At 34.7% G+C, this 17,846-nt stretch overlaps 1 protein-coding gene across 7 annotated transcripts in view; it reads left to right on the top strand.

Annotated features, from left to right (window-relative positions):
- WWP1 (WW domain containing E3 ubiquitin protein ligase 1) overlaps nucleotides 1-17,846 on the top strand; it is a 58,650-nt gene extending 40,804 nt beyond the window's left edge. For 4 of the 7 annotated variants that reach the window (XM_071421640.1, XM_071421636.1, XM_071421635.1 and 1 more), the window contains 14 exons: nucleotides 2,731-2,785; nucleotides 2,880-2,964; nucleotides 3,064-3,192; nucleotides 4,162-4,234; nucleotides 4,327-4,398; nucleotides 5,382-5,470; nucleotides 8,127-8,286; nucleotides 10,994-11,127; nucleotides 11,224-11,364; nucleotides 12,268-12,388; nucleotides 13,546-13,650; nucleotides 15,024-15,120; nucleotides 15,406-15,478; nucleotides 16,691-17,846. In XM_071421640.1, coding sequence (XP_071277741.1) covers nucleotides 2,731-2,785; nucleotides 2,880-2,964; nucleotides 3,064-3,192; nucleotides 4,162-4,234; nucleotides 4,327-4,398; nucleotides 5,382-5,470; nucleotides 8,127-8,286; nucleotides 10,994-11,127; nucleotides 11,224-11,364; nucleotides 12,268-12,388; nucleotides 13,546-13,650; nucleotides 15,024-15,120; nucleotides 15,406-15,478; nucleotides 16,691-16,790 — 1,434 coding nt within the window. In that variant the 3' untranslated portion in view covers nucleotides 16,791-17,846. Of the gene's footprint in view, nucleotides 1-2,730; nucleotides 2,786-2,879; nucleotides 2,965-3,063; nucleotides 3,193-4,161; nucleotides 4,235-4,326; nucleotides 4,399-5,381; nucleotides 5,471-8,126; nucleotides 8,287-10,993; nucleotides 11,128-11,223; nucleotides 11,393-12,267; nucleotides 12,389-13,545; nucleotides 13,651-15,023; nucleotides 15,121-15,405; nucleotides 15,479-16,690 lie in introns of those variants that run through there. The other 3 variants (XM_071421637.1, XM_071421638.1, XM_071421641.1) reach the window with 3 other exon arrangements.

The raw sequence follows: 17,846 nt of genomic DNA, 5'->3' as shown, positions 1-17,846 counted from the left end.
CCATCTGTGACTGGATAAATAGAATAGTTGTTTCTTCAGAGTTAAGAATTATGGTGCCTGTGTGTCACTGTCACTCTAAACACTTTAAGAATTGTGCTTGGCTTCTTAAAAAAATGATCTGATCCCAGAAACTTTGTAAGTGATATGCAGAAGAGCTGGAGTGTTTTAAACATGAAACTTTTGAAGTACAAGTCTAAAACAGCTTCATTGGAATAGGACTCTTTGCATGTGCAGACCTAAGTTTAAATTTGATGGGCCTTATTCACACACTCCTCTGAAGTAAAGGATGCTGCAGTGCTACATTTAAAAATTCTCAGCCTCTCATTATTGAATTTGACATTATATCTTGTCACTAGCAATAGCAGAAACATGCATCACCAGTAATTTTCTGAACTTTCCCAGGGCTATGTATCAAATTCAATTTGTTTTATGCAATTAGAGAAAAGTAGAATGGTCAAGGCTAGAAGGGACCTCTTAAGGTTATTTGGTCCAATGTCCCTCCTTAGGAAAGGCCACCTAGAACCAGCCATCCAGGACTAATGTCTTGTAAATATCTCCAAGGATGGAGACTCCACAACCCCTGTGGGAAACCTGTGCCAGCATTTGGTCACCTTCCCAGTAAAAAGTGTTTTGTGATGTTTTGAGGGAACCCCTGTGTTTCAGTGTATTGCCTCTGGTCTTGCCACTGTGAACCAGTGAGAAAAGCTTGGCTTCATCCTTTTTGTGCCCTCCTTCAGGTATTTAAACACACTAGTAACTTCTAATGCAAAATCAAGAATCAGCTTGAAGCACATAGAGCCAAAATCTCTTGGCCAACTTTGTGTACTACTTTGATCAGTTGCATAATGCATCTGAGAAAACTTTCACTTTTCTGATGCCAAGATTTTTTTTTTGCTAGATTTATCCTTCAGTGAACAATATATTTTAAAAATTAAATTATATTACTTCCTTCCTTAAAGGACAACCCTTACTGAAAACCACAGACCCATTCCTTAAAATGTCTCATCTGACCTTAGAATCAATAAATGAGGATTTGTTAGTGAGACAGAATATACCTGAATGAAAAGAAAACTTGACTGCTTGTATCTCGTTAGAATTCTGTTTTCTAACTATTATATCTGTTGCACTGATAGAACTCACAGTTTATTGAGGGGGAAAATTGAAATTTTATTGAAGAAAGAGTGGGGTTTTTTGTTTTTCTTTTTTTATTTTACACTGTAGTGTGATTCTGTATATTTTTTCCTAGAATAGTTAAGGTCAAACTATAGCTACCTTTTCATGTTCTGGTGACATACCGGGACTCTGCCTATATAGCAGTTTGAGTGAGACTGTCTTTTATTTTTGGGAAAAAAGTAGATGAGTACTTTCAGTTGAAGAATGTTTCAATTACCTTGAGTGGTCAAAGCTAAACTATGTAAAGAAAGAAAAGTAGATGGGATATGGTTATTTGAATTGCTTTCATTTTTACCTGGAATAATTTATGGTAGTCATTTTGGAAGTGAATCTGCCTGGTCTTTCACTGTGTTCTGTTAAATATACAGCTCTGTGTAGCCAGCAGCCATACACAAATCCTTGGACCCATTAAGAAGGTTGGAAATATCTGAACCGTGCCAACATTCAGTTCCTTGGCAGACAGCTTTTTCCTTTCGTACTCTATTCTTTTACAGTCACCACAGAGAAGTCTTTGGTTAGAGGATTATTGTGATTGTATGTTCTCCTAAAGCAGAAAAGACTAACTGCTGAAAAATAAATAAATTCTCTGTTCACATGTAGTAGCTGGTGGCTGGGGCAGCTGCACAGCTCGATTTTGAGTGTAACTAATGCATTTCCTGCTGATCCTTAATCTATTTCTCCTTCAGAGAAAAAATATCATAGATTTGTTTTGCCTGAATGTGCTCCTGTAAACACTTATTTGATAATTTTTGTATTGCAAATGCTATATAAAGCAGTATTAGTTCCTAAGACACTCTTGGAAAATATACCCTATATCAAAATTCCATTCTGCACTCACACACACTAAAAGTTAGGTCCACAAATTTTTAGGGGTGGATGCTATTAATTATAAATCAGAGCATGGATCCTGTAGTCTGTGGGATTTCTGCGTTTTATTTTTGTTTTTTCCATTTTTGCTTTGTATTTTTGGGAGCTACTTGGGGACTTCTGCAAGGTTACAGTATATTATGAGCTTAGCATGTGTTTACATAATAATGTAATCCCTTTTTTTCCCCCTTCTAACCTTACTGTATGTCAGTATAATTTTATCCATCCGCATATAGATGCAGCTGCATTTTAAGAAAAAATGACAATGTTTGAAAATAGCCAAATATTCAGGGAAGTTATCATGTATTGAGGAAGTAAAACCCCCTATGCTGGCAGTAGTCACTGTGCTTGGAAATGTTTATTATGGTAAGATGTGTTCTTAAGCAAGACCTTAGTGCTTATCTGCTGATCCATGCTTCCTCAAAACTTGTATGAACTGTGCCTCTTTGTATAAGCACTCAAGTTTGCTGTAGGAAGGGAAAGGGAGGGTACATTGCATTGAAAGCAAGTGTGGAAAGCCTATCTTATCATATAATCTTAGTTTCTTTGCAAAACCAGATTAAACATGGCATGATGGGTTTTTTTTTGCAGAATGAATAGTCTTCAGGACTAGTGATAATCTTAGAACACACTGAGAAAATAATATGAATAATATTTGGCCTAACTGAAAGTCCTCTTGTTTTTAAATAGGCTTCGATGTTGTCAGCAGAAAATGATCCACTTGGGCCTTTACCACCAGGCTGGGGTAAGTTAATTAGCTGTGGATTTCAGGAAGTGGCAGCTACAGAAATTTGGAATGCAGTTGTTGTATAGTGGATTTTTTTCTTTTTTTCCCTTAGAAAGAAGAGTGGATTCAAATGATAGGGTGTATTTTGTAAATCATAACACAAAGACAACACAGTGGGAGGACCCTCGAACTCAAGGGTAGGTGTGTATAATGACTGTATAAGTTCAAAAGATCTTGCTTAATTCTTTTATGTCATGATATGGGGGAAAAAGCACTGCTTGCAATTTCTTTTGCAGTTTACAAAATGAGGACCCTCTTCCAGAGGGCTGGGAAATCAGATACACCAGAGAAGGTGTCAGATATTTTGTTGATCACAATACAAGAACCACCACCTTCAATGATCCTCGTACTGGGAAATCTTCTGTGTAAGTGAGAAATTAAATATATTTTGGAATGCTTTACCTTTTTATAATTAAATAGTGAAATTTTCTCATACTATAAAATGATCTTTTAGCTGTAATTGCACACTAAATTATGAACAAGTTTTTATATTATAAGTTTAATATATTTAAAAATTTTATTTGTGACTTTATGACACATTTTGCCGTACTGCTCTGATGTTCAATAGTTTTTATATGCTTTTGAAATACCAAGATTGTAATAATTTTATAAATAGAGAGGGGCAATGAGGTTAACTTGAATAATGAACTAATATAACTAATAGTTGCATTTTTAAAGTAACAGCAAATGGACATTATGAGTATTCCTTATAATGATACACACTCAGTAATGGATACACAGTAATGTCTAAACAAAGTAGTTCTAAATACTTCTGAAAAAGTTTACATGCAAATGTAAACTTATATTATATTATATTCTTATATATTATATATTATATATTATATTATATATTATATTATATTATATATTATATTATATTCTTATATTATATTCTTTTAAATATTTTGATTAAAAGTATTGACCCAGCCTATAATGGCTTTCTTAATGTCTTTTGTATGGGTAGGGTTTACTTCTGTCAAATAGTGATGATGGCAACAAGCCTGTAGAATGTTGCACTAGAATGTCCTTCATAGTTCCAGAAGCAGCTGAATTTATAAAACCTAACTTAGCAGTCTTTTTCTTTATACATTTCATAGGGTTTTTATGCCCTCTTGATCTTTTATCTTTCTATTAAATTTGGTAAATTGACTTGCAAAAAAAAAAAGGGGGGGGCAAGGAATGGTGGAAAGGAAGACTGGCATTCCAAACCACCAGGTGCATTTGATCATATCTTACAATAACAATTTTTGTGTATTTTTGAAATCTTCATGCTGTTATTTAGCATTGATTTGATGTCTGCATGCTTAATGTATCTCCAATATGTTTTCTTACAGAAATAAAGGGCCACAGATTGCTTATGAGCGTAGCTTTAGGTGGAAACTTGCTCATTTCCGTTACTTGTGTCAGGTACTGATTTATTAATTATTTATTTATTGAAATTATATGAGTTTTTACAAATGTGTGTGCTACCTTTTAATGTTATTGCCTTATGATTACAGTCGAATGCACTGCCAAGTCATGTGAAAATCAATGTATCCAGACAGACTTTGTTTGAGGATTCCTTCCAGCAAGTAAGCCTGCAAAAATTATTGTGTTTGTTTATCAAGACAAAGCAGAAGAACAAAAATGGCCATAGCTAGTTCAGACTAATGGTCCTTCAGGCACAGTAATCTTCCTCTGGTATTAGCTAGTGGGGGTTTCTTAGGGAAGACTGTAAGAAAAGAAGTATTGTATATAATACTTTTACCATATGATCTTTCATTTTCCAGCTGTATACAGTTGAAATGATTCTTGAGCTTGAAGTGGTTTCTGAGTATTTTACTAATCCTCAAGGGATTTCTCTTCTCTGAGCTTGCCTGTGCTCCTCTTGTGAACTTTTTGCATCTACAGCCTCCTGTGGTGGAGTTCCATAGCTTAACTACTGTGGCATCATCCACATTGGATTTGCTTTTCTGACTCCTGTGTGTCTTTAGATACCTTACGACATGTTGTTTTCTCCAGTTAAAACTGCTTTGTCCTTCAAAAATTAAATCTGTGTAACTGAAGCTTACAGTCCTTGAGCCCTTACAGTCTGCAGCCAATGAGTGATGAAAATTCTTGCTGCTCTCACCACAAGACCTCTAGGCAGGAATTCTCTATAAGTTAAAAAAGTATATTATAAATGAAAGTATATTGAACTTAGTCTGGATTAAATTATTTATTTTAAGTGATTTCCCTAAAACTAAAAATCGTATATATCAGATGAAGTGCCTTTTCACCTGTTTTCCTTAAATAATGACTGCCTTAGGAAGAATGTAAGAACAGGGTACCCATAAAGCATTACTTTCCAGATATTCCTTCCACTTGCTAGCAGTCTGCTGCTAAGAGATTTTAAGTCCAAATTGGTATTTTTGTGTGTAGTTCATTGATTGCTTGTTCCATGAGATGGTCTACTTGCTTTTCAAATTTGTGTAACATTTGACATATATACAATTTCTGTATCAACATAAATTAAATCTGAATGAGTGGTGTGGTAACAATGCATAATTTATAACATTAATTTATTTTTTAATAGATTATGGCATTAAAGCCCTATGATTTGAGGAGAAGATTATATGTTATATTTAGAGGAGAAGAAGGATTGGATTATGGTGGCTTGGCAAGGTAAAAGAAATTTTCTTAATTTCCCAAATTTCTTAGTTTTTATTTTTTTAATCGCACTCTAGCCTTGATTTCTCTTGCAGTCTGACCCTAGATACCTTTTTAGTCCCCCTAAATGTATTAAGGAGGTGGAACTGGCAGCACTGGCTATTGTCACAGGTTATAACTTCACATTGGTAAAACTATGGTCTCAGTTTTTCAATTCTTTGACAAAGAGTAGTGTTTAAATTAGAATGAAATTAATTGCTTTGTCTGAGTTATTTCAAAAACTTTCTATCAGAAAGTTTTATTTTCCTAGAAGTGGGAGCTGTGGGAAAATGAAGTGTTCTGCTTATTTGGAAAAATGGCAAGCAAACACCAGATTGGAGCTGATAAGAACAGAAAGGAAATAAACAACAGGAGAGTAGTGCAGGCATGAAGGAACAACTGACAGACTATGTTGGCTCCACTGGAATGTGAAACAGCTGGACTATGGGTTTTTCTAGAATCTGAAGTGGAACTCAGAGGGGAAAAATCTGATAACAGGAAAACCATAGACAAGATTTCATTTCTTGATCACTGAGAATACAGCCACTGACTACTGCTGTTAGTTACTTCAGTGAAATGTTATTGCTTGGTAAAAAATGTCAGTACTACTGTATATCCAGAGAACAGGAAAGGGTCATAGGTGATAGAATTTTTCTTGTTAGGTTGTTTTGGGTTTGTTTTTTTTTTAATATGTAAAGATATTTGGGTTTGGTTTTGTTCTGGTTTTATGTAGCTTCCTGCATTGAAATTGAATTCAGTGAAAATGTATAGTATTTATATGCAAGGAAGGTTGCCTCTGAAGGTTGAGCTTCTTTTGGGTATGTGGTGTTTTGCTTCTCATTACAGTATCACATAGAATTTGGGGGAGTGATTTCAGGAAGGAATTCAATTTTTGCTTTGTATGGGTTTTGTTTTGTTGACGTCCCTATTGTGAGGGTCATAGGTTTAGGGTGGGAACTGGAACAGTTCATAGATCTTTCCACAGAGAAGATATTAGAATAATTCAACTGAAGTGTGTTAATCAAATAAAGTAGAGAATGAATAAATAAAAAATATATAACTAGTGTAGTTTCATAGTTATTTAAGTCTTGCTCAAGATTTTTAATGTGAAATTGAGAACCAGCCAGGATCTCATTGTAAATTGAGCTGAGAGTTCTTAAGTGACACTAAATAAATGTTCACGTACTGACTAATGAAATACAGCATTAATACAAATATAGATCATCTGTCTCTCAGCAGACTAAACTCAGTGTTCCTGTCAGATTTTTACCTTGCATGTAGCAGGACCAATCTGACATTATGTCCTGTGGCAAGTTTTTAGCTGTTGATATGAAAAATTCCTTGCTTCTGCAGCTTCTTGTTAATGGCTGATTTAGTTTATTCCTCCCTTGTTATCTGACTTGTTCTAATTTAAATGCCTATTAAATTTGATGCCTCTGTGTAGTTAATGTAATTGTCTCAGTATGAAACTTGCCTAGAATGCTGTACAACATTCTCGTGCTTGCTGGAAGATACACGGAACCCTGTTAGGGTTATTGGATCCTGGCTGCCTTTCTCTGTTTACTCTTTCTACTTGGCCTTTGGGTTGGAAGTGTATCATAGTGACCCATGATCCATGACTTGAGTTTCATGGCACTCTTAGGAGAAACATGCCAGCAAACCTCATTTCTATTCCTTGATCTTGAATAAATGCAAGGATAGAAGAGATGCCTTTTAACTATGACAGCTGAAAGGCAGTCAGAATGGAATTCAGTCCCTACAGTTATTATAGAACAGACTTTCAGCTGTTTTTATGGGCTATCTCTAGGCCTGGTTGTTTACTACCAAACATTTATTGCCTGATGAAAAAGCCCCTGAGTATGTATGACTGTTCTGAGGTCTCTGCAAATACTATATACAAATATTAGAAAGCAAGAAATATTATCAAAATCACCTATCTGAACACTGAATACCAGATTCTGGTATTATTTCAGATCAGCTGAGTTGAAAAAAATTAAGCTGGTGAAAAACATGTATTCATTTAACCTCAGCAAAAAGATACTTTTACACTTTCATGTCATGTAGGCTTAACCAATGCATGGTAATTTGTTAAACAACAGTAACTCAGTATGTGTTTTTGCTGTCAGACTGGAAAAGCAAATAAGGTGTGCTGAGGTTTCAATTTCTTTGTTTTATTTCGTTTTATCTAAGTTGTTTATAATAAGCACGGAATAATCTGTGCTTTTTTTGAGTAAAGATGTGAGTTGTAGACAGTAAAGTAGGCATGACCAGGGTAAATGCTGTGTACTGGTTGAAGCAAGGACTGTGTAAGAAAAAAATGTTACTGATAGGCAGCTAAAACCTGTGCTGTGAGGGTGTGTTCAAGATGAAAATCTTAACTTCTAATAATTTCTAAACTTTGGAAACCATGATTTTCTAACATTATTGGGTCTAATAATTAATTTTCTATATTTAAGAAATATATAATACCATATATTATTCTGTGATTCTAATACTCAGTATGTAAACACTGTTTATATTATTTTTCAAAGTTTGCATATATTTTGACCATTTTGCTGGTTACCTAAGGGGAATGGTGATAAACATCTGTATTTGATGGTTTTTATGTGTATACATGTTTTTTTTTCCTTAGAGAATGGTTTTTCTTGCTTTCCCATGAAGTACTGAACCCTATGTACTGCCTATTTGAATATGCTGGCAAGAGCAACTATTGCCTGCAGATAAATCCAGCATCAACAATCAATCCTGACCATCTTTCATATTTCTGTTTCATTGGGCGCTTTATTGCCATGGTAGGTTAGATTTTTAAGGTTTTATATTTGCTGTAGCTATACATTTACTCCTGAACAGTATTTGTTTGTACAGTTATTAAAGGTTATATTAATCTCATAGAAATGGAAGATTAAGGCATATAAGTTTATTGAGCCAATTCCCTGAGAGTTAAGCGTCTTGCACACTCATGTTTCCTGGGAGAGTTATCAAAGTTAATATGACATTTGGTATAATATTTTATTTTCATCAATTGGATGTGTGTACTTCATGCAAACTGTTGCCTGAGTGTCTGAATACTGATGCTCTGAAAAATGTGACTGAATATTTTGTGAAAAAGGCTCCTCAGTTGGACCTGGTATACCTGAGGATATTTGAAAAAATGAGTTAGAATGTTTTGCAGAGTACACTGGGCCTTAATTTAAATGAAAATAAAAGTCAGACACTGAGGAGAGCAGAAGCTGTCAGGGAGCTGATTCTCTGCCATCCAATTTCTTTTAAACCACAAGCTGATCAGGCACGTTGTATCATTTCTTTGGTATCACTAAGTCAGTCTTCTATAGTGACTCCTGTTCTGTCACATTTCTTTCCCTCCATGTAGTATACAGTCATCTTTCCACATAATCATTACGTCTACAGGTAGTCCTCAGCAACATCCCTCAACCTGGTGAATAGTGAAACCAAAAAGAGTAGAAAGCATTTTCATATCGCCTCATGTTGTTCAGGTTTTTTGTACAAAATTAGAATGAACACGAGCCAAGCGTAACATAAATGAAAAAATACTTTCAGACTTAAAATAAATTAGATTTGGGTGGTTTCTTAGTTCTGCTTTTCTTATAGATGCTTCTTAAGAATTATATTCAGCTATGACAACATCTCTCATTTCAAGCGTTTTATGGCTGAGTTCACAATTGTTGGGCTGTCATGAAAATTTAGCTCATTGAGTTTACACTTTCAATAGGCTGCCACATTTTTTCTTTATTTTAGAGTCCTCAGCAAGTTAGAGGGCCACTCAGCAGGAAGGTGTGATAAAGCCAGTTAGGTGCTAGAGCCAGTGTTTCTTTGCTGGTGATTTTTGATCTTGTCTGTAAGAAATGTTAACTTTAGGAAAGCTATTTCATAACAGTACAGATCATAGTAGAGAACTTAATTAAAGTAATTAATGTAATTAAAAGACAAACTTTTATTTCCTGAAGTATTTATGTGTTTATATTTTAAATTCTCCAAGTGGGCCAAGAGAGAGACCCATGTAATGCTGCCTGATTTGGTTTGTTGCAAGGTTTGAGTGTTCATGGTTTATACTGGATGGAGCTTTCTGCAGTGCTTCCTGGGATACCCTCTAGTGGCTTAAGATAGCTCAGGTAATAATGCAACTGGGAAACAAAGTGGCAGTTTCTGTTCTTCTCGCAGTTCTAAAATAGTAGTGAGATTTTTAGTTTTAAGTACTGAAGTAGCCACAGTTGTTTTCAACTGAAACAGGATTAAACATAAAGAGTACACATCTTGCTTCATAATAAAAACCTGTTAAATGAAGTTGGCTGTGGCAACTTTTATATTTTGCTATAAGATTATCATACACATCAAATAACCTGATTTTAAGAGCTTAATTTTGCAATAGCAGAAAACCATATGCCCAGGTGCTGCACTTGACGTGGAATTTCTACCAGGTCAGCCTCCCATGAGAAGAATAAACTAGTTTCAAAGTAAATAGATGTACAAACAAACAAACAAACAAATAAATACAGGCCTTTAAGAGAACTTCTTTAAGGTCTCCTTAAGCAGAAGAAATGCATAATAGGCTAAGCCTAAAAGGGGGAAATTAGGTGGGGAAAAAAGATGGAGCCTAGAGGAAATGGGCTGTAATTGGCTCTTCTGCTCTCAGAATTTCAGCTGAGAGGAAAGAGAAGCAATGAATGCCATACATGGCCTATGTTTAGGATGGTTTTTTTAAAAGAGCTATTTAAGTGGAGAAAGTATACTTGATAAAGCTAAGAGGAAGAAAGGGTTTTCATGGTTATGGTTGTGCTCTGTGAGCTCTTAGAGACACCACTGTATGTGTGTGTGTGTGTAATGCTGTGCTTCAGTACTATTATTACTCAGCTTACACCCTAAGTGCATGTGTGGTGAGACAAGTGTGACCATGTTTTGGGTTTGGGTTTTTTTTTTTCAGTTTTGTGGAGAACCTAATGCCTCAGTTCTGTTACTCACCTACAAAAAAATGTGGTTCCCAAAGCTCTTTCTTACAAGCTGCAGTAGCATTCTGTAAATGATGATGTTGCTGGATGTATGTATGTAGTAAAAAATGGCAGTAATACTCAAGTAAGATCAAATATTCTGATCAAGTAGGATAAAGTAACACTTGGCAATTATGCCTATTCATATAACTAAGGGAAGAAGGGATGAAGTCCTTTTATGAGAAGTTTTATTTTTAATCAAAGAATTTCTAAATTGTAATATATATGTAATATATATAAAATTGTAATATATATAAATAAATACTAAATTGTAATATATATAAATAACATATGCTTGGATAAATTTTGTCCAATTTTTTTGCTTCCCATTTAATTTAATGTTTTGTTCCTTATAAATATGGCTTTATAAAGCTGCTACTGCTATTTGGTGCTTTTCATTATTTGAAGGAGAAAGAAAAAAAAAGACTTCAAGTCCAGAAACACTTTAATAATTCAGTAGTTCAATAAAAACGAAACGTATTTTTCTGTTCAACAGGCATTGTTTCATGGGAAATTTATTGACACTGGTTTTTCTCTGCCTTTCTACAAACGAATGCTGAGCAAAAAGCTTACTATTAAAGACCTGGAATCTATTGATACTGAATTTTACAACTCCCTAATTTGGATAAGGTTTGTAGTTTATTTTCTTGTGTGTGTGTTTGATATTTTATGGATTTGTTTTTGTTTATATAGAATTCATTGCAATATTTTTTTCTTTTCATCCAGGGATAATAACATTGAGGAGTGTAACTTGGAAATGTACTTCTGTGTGGATATGGAGCTCTTAGGGAAAGTAACCTCACATGAGCTGAAATCAGGAGGTTCAAATATCTTGGTAACTGAGGAGAACAAAGAGGAATATATTGGGTAAGGAGAACAAAGAAGAATATATTGGGTAGAAAGGTGTAGATGCTGAAAACATGTTCCATGTTTCTCCTGTTGCTCTAGTCTTTTTTGACACGTTGGTTTCTGGTGGTTTTGTTTTGTTTTGTTTTACTTTTTCTTCCCATGTTACTATGTAATTCTTGTGACTGTTATTGAAATAGTACCTTGGTACATGTTGCTATCTTGATACACAACTGCTTGGTACAAAAGGAGACCATGTGGAGAGATGACCTGAAATGCTCTTATATGTACAGTGAGAACAGCTGAAACTGAAATGAGCAAGCGTGTTTTCAGTAACTTCAGGTAACAAATCCAGGTAGAGGGAAGATGTCTATTTGACAGAAGATCCTAAAATTGTTTAGAACTTTGCTACAAATGTGGAAACTGAAAATCAGAATAGTGTGTAACATGCTGTGATTTCAACTGTTTTTTAAACTCTTTTTACTACTCTTTTTTGCTTATTGCCTAATTTTATCACTGCCCTTTTTTTAACCTCTGTTTCTGATCTATTCCGTGATCGCAAAAGCAGATGTACACAGACCCTTTTCTGTGATACAGTGTATGTCCAGTGCTGCACATAAAGTTTCCACTTACATTAGCAGTCTTCAGTTTCTCAGAGAAATAGTTTCTATAATATAATAATAATATTTATTTTTAACTGGAATGGTAATCTAAGTTACCTCTTGCTACTTTACTCTTATCTAAATGTGAAGATTTGTGATAATATAGTGTAGCAGGTTACTTATAGTTAATGGCATTGAACAGTGTAAGAAGTGAAACGAGGGATTCTTACCTGATGGGAACACATAGACAATCCTATGTGTTTGAACTTCTTCATGTTAAATGCTAAATGATTAATTCATGTTTGGTTTTGTTCTATCCCAGGCTAATGGCAGAGTGGCGATTTTCTCGGGGAGTTAGAGAACAAACCAAAGCTTTCCTTGATGGTTTTAATGAAGTAGTTCCTCTACAATGGCTACATTATTTTGATGAAAAGGAACTGGAGGTAAGGGTTTTTATTCAGCATTTTTAGCATTTGCTAAGGTAATATGTATGGAGAGATTAAATGGATAGGTCAGGTTGAATCTCTCGTCTGTTTATGCTGCATTTGATAGCTTCTGGAACATGGAGAATTTATTAAGAGCAGTGGGATTAAATCATGATAAAAATTGAATCAATGTTCTTGAATCAGTGTTCTTGTGTTCAGCATTAAAATGTATTTTTGAAAGTTTTTGTGAAAGTATATGAGATCACTGATGGATCTGTGAGTCACAGACTTTTCCCCCTGTGGTAGATGGGTAGAATTACTCTGCAACAGATGACACAGAAGTTGATTGTAGTTCATAGTGATTGCTTAGGATTAAATACAATGTATAAGACAGGTTCTAGGGTTCTTATATTTAAAGCTTGGAGGAACCAACAAGACATGAAATGGAACTTTGCAGATCCTCAGTACACAACCCAAAGGCTGATAACAGGGATTGCTTGCATGCTCCATGTTTACTTAACAATCAGCCTGGCCTGTGTTTACTCTTGGGGTTTGTCATCTGGAGTAGGGACAAAAGGCTCTGTAGTGCTGTGCTCATTTATTTCTGTGTGACTTGACAACTTTCCTTGTATTTAATGAGCAGTTTTCTGAAACCATCTTAAGTTAAGTAGGGAGGATTTTTTTCTAAAAAAAAGACTTTGCTCAGTCTTATTCAGTGTTGAAAGCTTTGCCTTTAGAACTTTCAGCTTTCATTGCTTCTTGTAATGAATAATTTTCAGACTTACACTTTTCAGTATGTTTTATCTTTATTAGTAGTAGCAGCAATTTAATCATCATCATTCTGGAATATGAGGTGAAGATTTAATGGAAAGGCTAATATACTCCTTAATATAAAAATTTCTCTTATGAAAAAGGTAGTAGGTTTTATTACTGAGCTATTAGTTGGAAGATACCAAGTCTCTGGTATTCAGTCTTTCAGACCACTTATATACATACACAATTTTGGATAACTGTAAACTTAGGATAAAGGAAAATCTAATTGTGCAATAAAGTGAAAAAAATTACCAGTCCTTTTTTCAGGGCAGAGACTTTGATTTTTGTTACCATGTCTCATATAAAACAGAAAATACTCTTAATTTTTGTGTTCAATATAAAGAAATTGTTCTCTTTTCTAGGTTATGCTCTGTGGTATGCAAGAAGTAGATTTAGCAGACTGGCAGAGGAACACTGTTTATCGTCATTACACAAGGAATAGCAAGCAGATCATATGGTTCTGGCAGGTTTGTTAATCAGTTACATTTCTGACTTCTGTAGGTTTTGTTTTGATCTGTAACACAAATGGTATGTGTAGTGGAGGGCTGTCCAAATGAAGATTCTTACAGCTTCCTTTCTTTTGTCTTTTCAGAGAAGGAAAGGAGGATTACTGGTCTTTAGGGAGGATACTTTAGGGTGAGAAATGGTAGACAGATTCACACATTACATTTGGATGCTGGCTTATGAATATTTTCTTCTGTATCTTGTCCTTACTGATTATTCAGTGAGGTTTATTTTATTCTTAGTGATCTACCTTCTAATATTCTTACATGTAGTACACCTGAACATCTTCACTTTCCAGTACCTGAAGGGAGCCTAGAAGAAAGGAGGAGAGTGACTTTTTACTAGAGCATGTAGTGACAGGACAAGGGGAAGTGGATTCAAAGAGATAGTAGCTTTAGGTTAGATATTAGGAGCAAATTCTTTGCCGTGGGAGTGGTGAGGCACTGAAATAGATTGTCCAGAAAAGCTATGGATGCCCCATCCCTGGAGGTGTTCAAGGCCAGGCTGCATGGAGCTCTGAGCAACCTGGTCTAGGGGAAGTAGGCCTGCTGTGGCAGAGGGGCTGAAACTAGATGATCTTTAAGGTCCCTTTCAACCCAAACCATTCTGTTTCAGTGATCTAAAAATTTCACTTAGTACTTATGATTATTTGTCATATTAACTGTTGCAGTCTAGCACTGACTAATCTTCACTCACATTTTAATGGAGTTGACAAAGGAAAACCCTCAAATACTATTCTGTCATTATTCTACAAATTTTCCTAAAGAGAAGGCAGACCTAGGGTCTTCCTATCTTTTGAAAAACCACCATTTTAGAGATGCTTTTGACTAAGTTTCTCTGGGAAAGTGGGCAAATCAGTTATTTCCTATCTTATTTATATCATAAGATCTGATGATAAATCTTTTTAAGATGCTTGGTACTGAAAGAATCTAAACCAGAAGTTTAAGCACCAACATTTATATGCAAGTTTTTCTTAGTCTTGAAATACCCAAAGTCTGTGGCTAGTGGACTAGTGCTGTGTTTAATGACAATGGCAGTAGTCTTTATACAAAGCATTGACATGATTTATATTTTAGTGTAGAATATAATAGGCAAGGAGTCTTCTTATTTGCTGTTCCCAGCCTTCACATTGTAGTGGCTGACAGTGCATATAATCTGAAATCACTGTTCTTTTCTCTCCACCCCATTTTGCTAAAGTAAAGAAATGCAAACAAGTGCTAAACAAGGTGGTGTTTTTTTAAATGGAATTCTACTTTTTCAACCATCTCATGAGGTTCTTGGTTTTGTCCAGCTGTGTTAAAGCTTTTTGTTAAATAATTTGAATTTCTATGCCTAGTTTGTAAAAGAAACAGACAACGAGGTTCGCATGCGACTTCTGCAGTTTGTCACTGGCACTTGCAGATTACCACTGGGTGGATTTGCTGAACTTATGGGTAAGTAAAAGGTGACCAGAACTGTTTTATATTGTCACTGTTTCATTTGCTGCAAGTTACAGATAGGAGGAAATTCATGTTCATCACCTTGGATCTAGAAAGGCGTTTATATCGTAAATCACATGAAAATGTTTATAAACTATTTGGAAATTAGCTTGTTTCTGTGAGAAGCATGTTCATGTAATTAATGAACTCTGCTGTGTCTGAGTTGTGTAGTATTCACGTATGTATTATGTATGGTACTTAAAAGGAACAGATTACACTTTTCAAAATCTTATTTTCTAGGAAGTAATGGTCCTCAGAAATTCTGCATTGAAAAAGTTGGTAAGGAAACCTGGTTACCAAGAAGTCACACTTGGTGAGTTGTTATGTGATAACTTTCACACTTTACTAGTTTATCTCTTCCAGGCTTGCATTGGCCAAATCAAATGAAATCTAATTTGGATCAATTCTCTGTCTCCATCTTCAGCTTCATTTGATTGCCCTGACATGCCAGTATTGAAAACTTTCCTAGTTGCCCTCTTCTAAAATTTTGCAACTGTGCTCAACAGTTTGTCAGTGTCAGATCTGTCAAAAATATGAGAATATCCTTGTGTAGGACTGAAAGGTGCTTTCCTAATTCTTTTAGAGAATATTAAATAACTGAACAAGTCATGTTAATAGTAGGCACAGAGTTGTTAGGTAGAGTTATTATGAAGTAACATTATAGAAGATAAAATGTATAGTCACAAGAAGAAGTAGCATGAAAGAAATGACAGCAAACCTTCAAAAGATGGATGCTTAGCCAAGAATGCTGATACTTTTTCCCACCAGGCTTCAGATGGGCCATTATTGGCTTGGCACTCCTGTGCATACTGAACTGGTGCATCAGGTACACAGATCAGTTTTTTATATAGACTGTGCAAAATGGACACAGCTTCCTTTGGCAACCTGTGACAATAATATTCATCATATTTTTAAACTACTTAAGGGTATCCTTCATTTTACATTTTCTCCACTGGATTTTGTTTTGAGTGATGTTTGCAAGAGTTAAACATACCTTGTTTAGGATAATTTTGAGGAAGACATGGAATGAAATGTTTTGGCAGAAGTCTTTTAGGGAAAGTTTACAGGGAAAAAACACCCACCTATATCCAAGCATGTGTAGGAAGGAGAAAAGTTCAGCTTTTTCATGATGTTGAAATTTGGAGATGCATCAAACTAGGATTAAACTTCATGCTGAAAATTTCCTTTTCTATGTATTACTATTATAATCAATTATTATTGTAAGTATCATGTTTTTATATTGTAGTTTTTCAAAGTATTATAGTTCCCTGTATCTTGGACAGTCTTTCACCATTCTGGTTTTTCATCTGGTAATAGTCTTGTTTCTTAAAATATTGCTCTGAAACTTCGACTGTTTTTCTTTCTTGTAGAAATGCCAAGGCAGTGAATTTGTGCTGATTGTTATTTATTTTTTTCTAATTGTTAGATCAGAACATTTATAACTTCTACTATAACAATTGAGTATTGTAGAGTTCTGCATGGGATTTAAGTAAACTTAACAAAATTCTGTTTTTTTCCTGCTCAGTTTTAATCGTTTGGATTTGCCACCATATAAAAGCTATGAACAACTAAAAGAGAAGTTGCTCTTTGCCATTGAAGAAACAGAGGGATTTGGACAAGAGTAGAAGTGACTTCTAGTCAAAAAGGATATCTTGAATAATAAAAGGCCCAGCCAACGAAAATTGCACACCTTATTGTATATAAGCTTTCTGTTCTGTACAGTGATCTTTCTGGAACTCTAAAAGTTTAATTGTTCTCTGTTCTTCCACAAATATATGCAAAACAGTTCAGCCTTTTCTACTTTTATTTATTGCCCTTTCAAAAGACCAGAAAAACCCCTCCATAAATTTTGAAAGCAGAAAAGAGACTTATTTAAAATATATATATATAAAAATATAAATATATATACTAATGGGCTCTAGTTTTATAGAGCTTTTAAGTGTATGAAAAGTTGCAGCCATTTAAAAGGGCCTGGATTTGCTTTATCTTGGCTTTATCATTCAGAAAAATGTTTAAACTGCTCAGTGTTCTCTAAAGAAACATCTCCAAGTTTGTTTTACTGCATGGCTGTTCTAAAAGGTGTTAAAGGCTTAGGCCAAATGTATCCTAAATATGTAGAAAGATGCTGCTGGTATTTGAGACGACAGAATCTGTTCTTCTGTCAGTTAAATTTTTTTAAATACATAAATAGCTGATATATCCCTCTCTACTGATGTAGCCAAGGTCATGAATAAAGCCTTTACTACTTGCACAAGAGTCATGTACAATGAGATGAATGTGATGTAATGTTGAAAGGAATTGGTGCCACTGTTCTGACTTACTGCAGGAGCTGAACAGAGTATTTTAATTCATTTGAGCAGCATTGAAATTTGTTTACATAGTACCTTGGGTTATTACCATGAGGATGTTAGGTAATCTTCAAAGAAAAAATAATAAAAGAGAAAATACTACCCATTCTCTTCTTGGTCTGGTGTCTTGCAGGCTTTTTTTTTTTTTTTAATTTGGTTTTGTTTGGTTTCCTTTTCAATCTGTGATGTCCTTTTTATAAATTTGTAGTTATGTTAATGTAAACTGAGCTATAAGGGTATACAAAAGGAAATGTGAATTTTGCTGCTTTCGGTGTTCTTGTTCAGTTTCAGATACTGGATTTAGTAAACTCAAATAAAATTAAAGTTACTTAA

This window comes from Agelaius tricolor, unplaced genomic scaffold (assembly GCF_023055355.1).
Source record: "Agelaius tricolor isolate 1412-34295 unplaced genomic scaffold, bAgeTri1.0.p SCAF_2, whole genome shotgun sequence".
NCBI classification, from domain to species: Eukaryota; Metazoa; Chordata; class Aves; order Passeriformes; family Icteridae; genus Agelaius; species Agelaius tricolor.
Note: the sequence above shows the minus strand (reverse complement) of the source record. Positions and strands in the feature narration are given on the sequence as shown.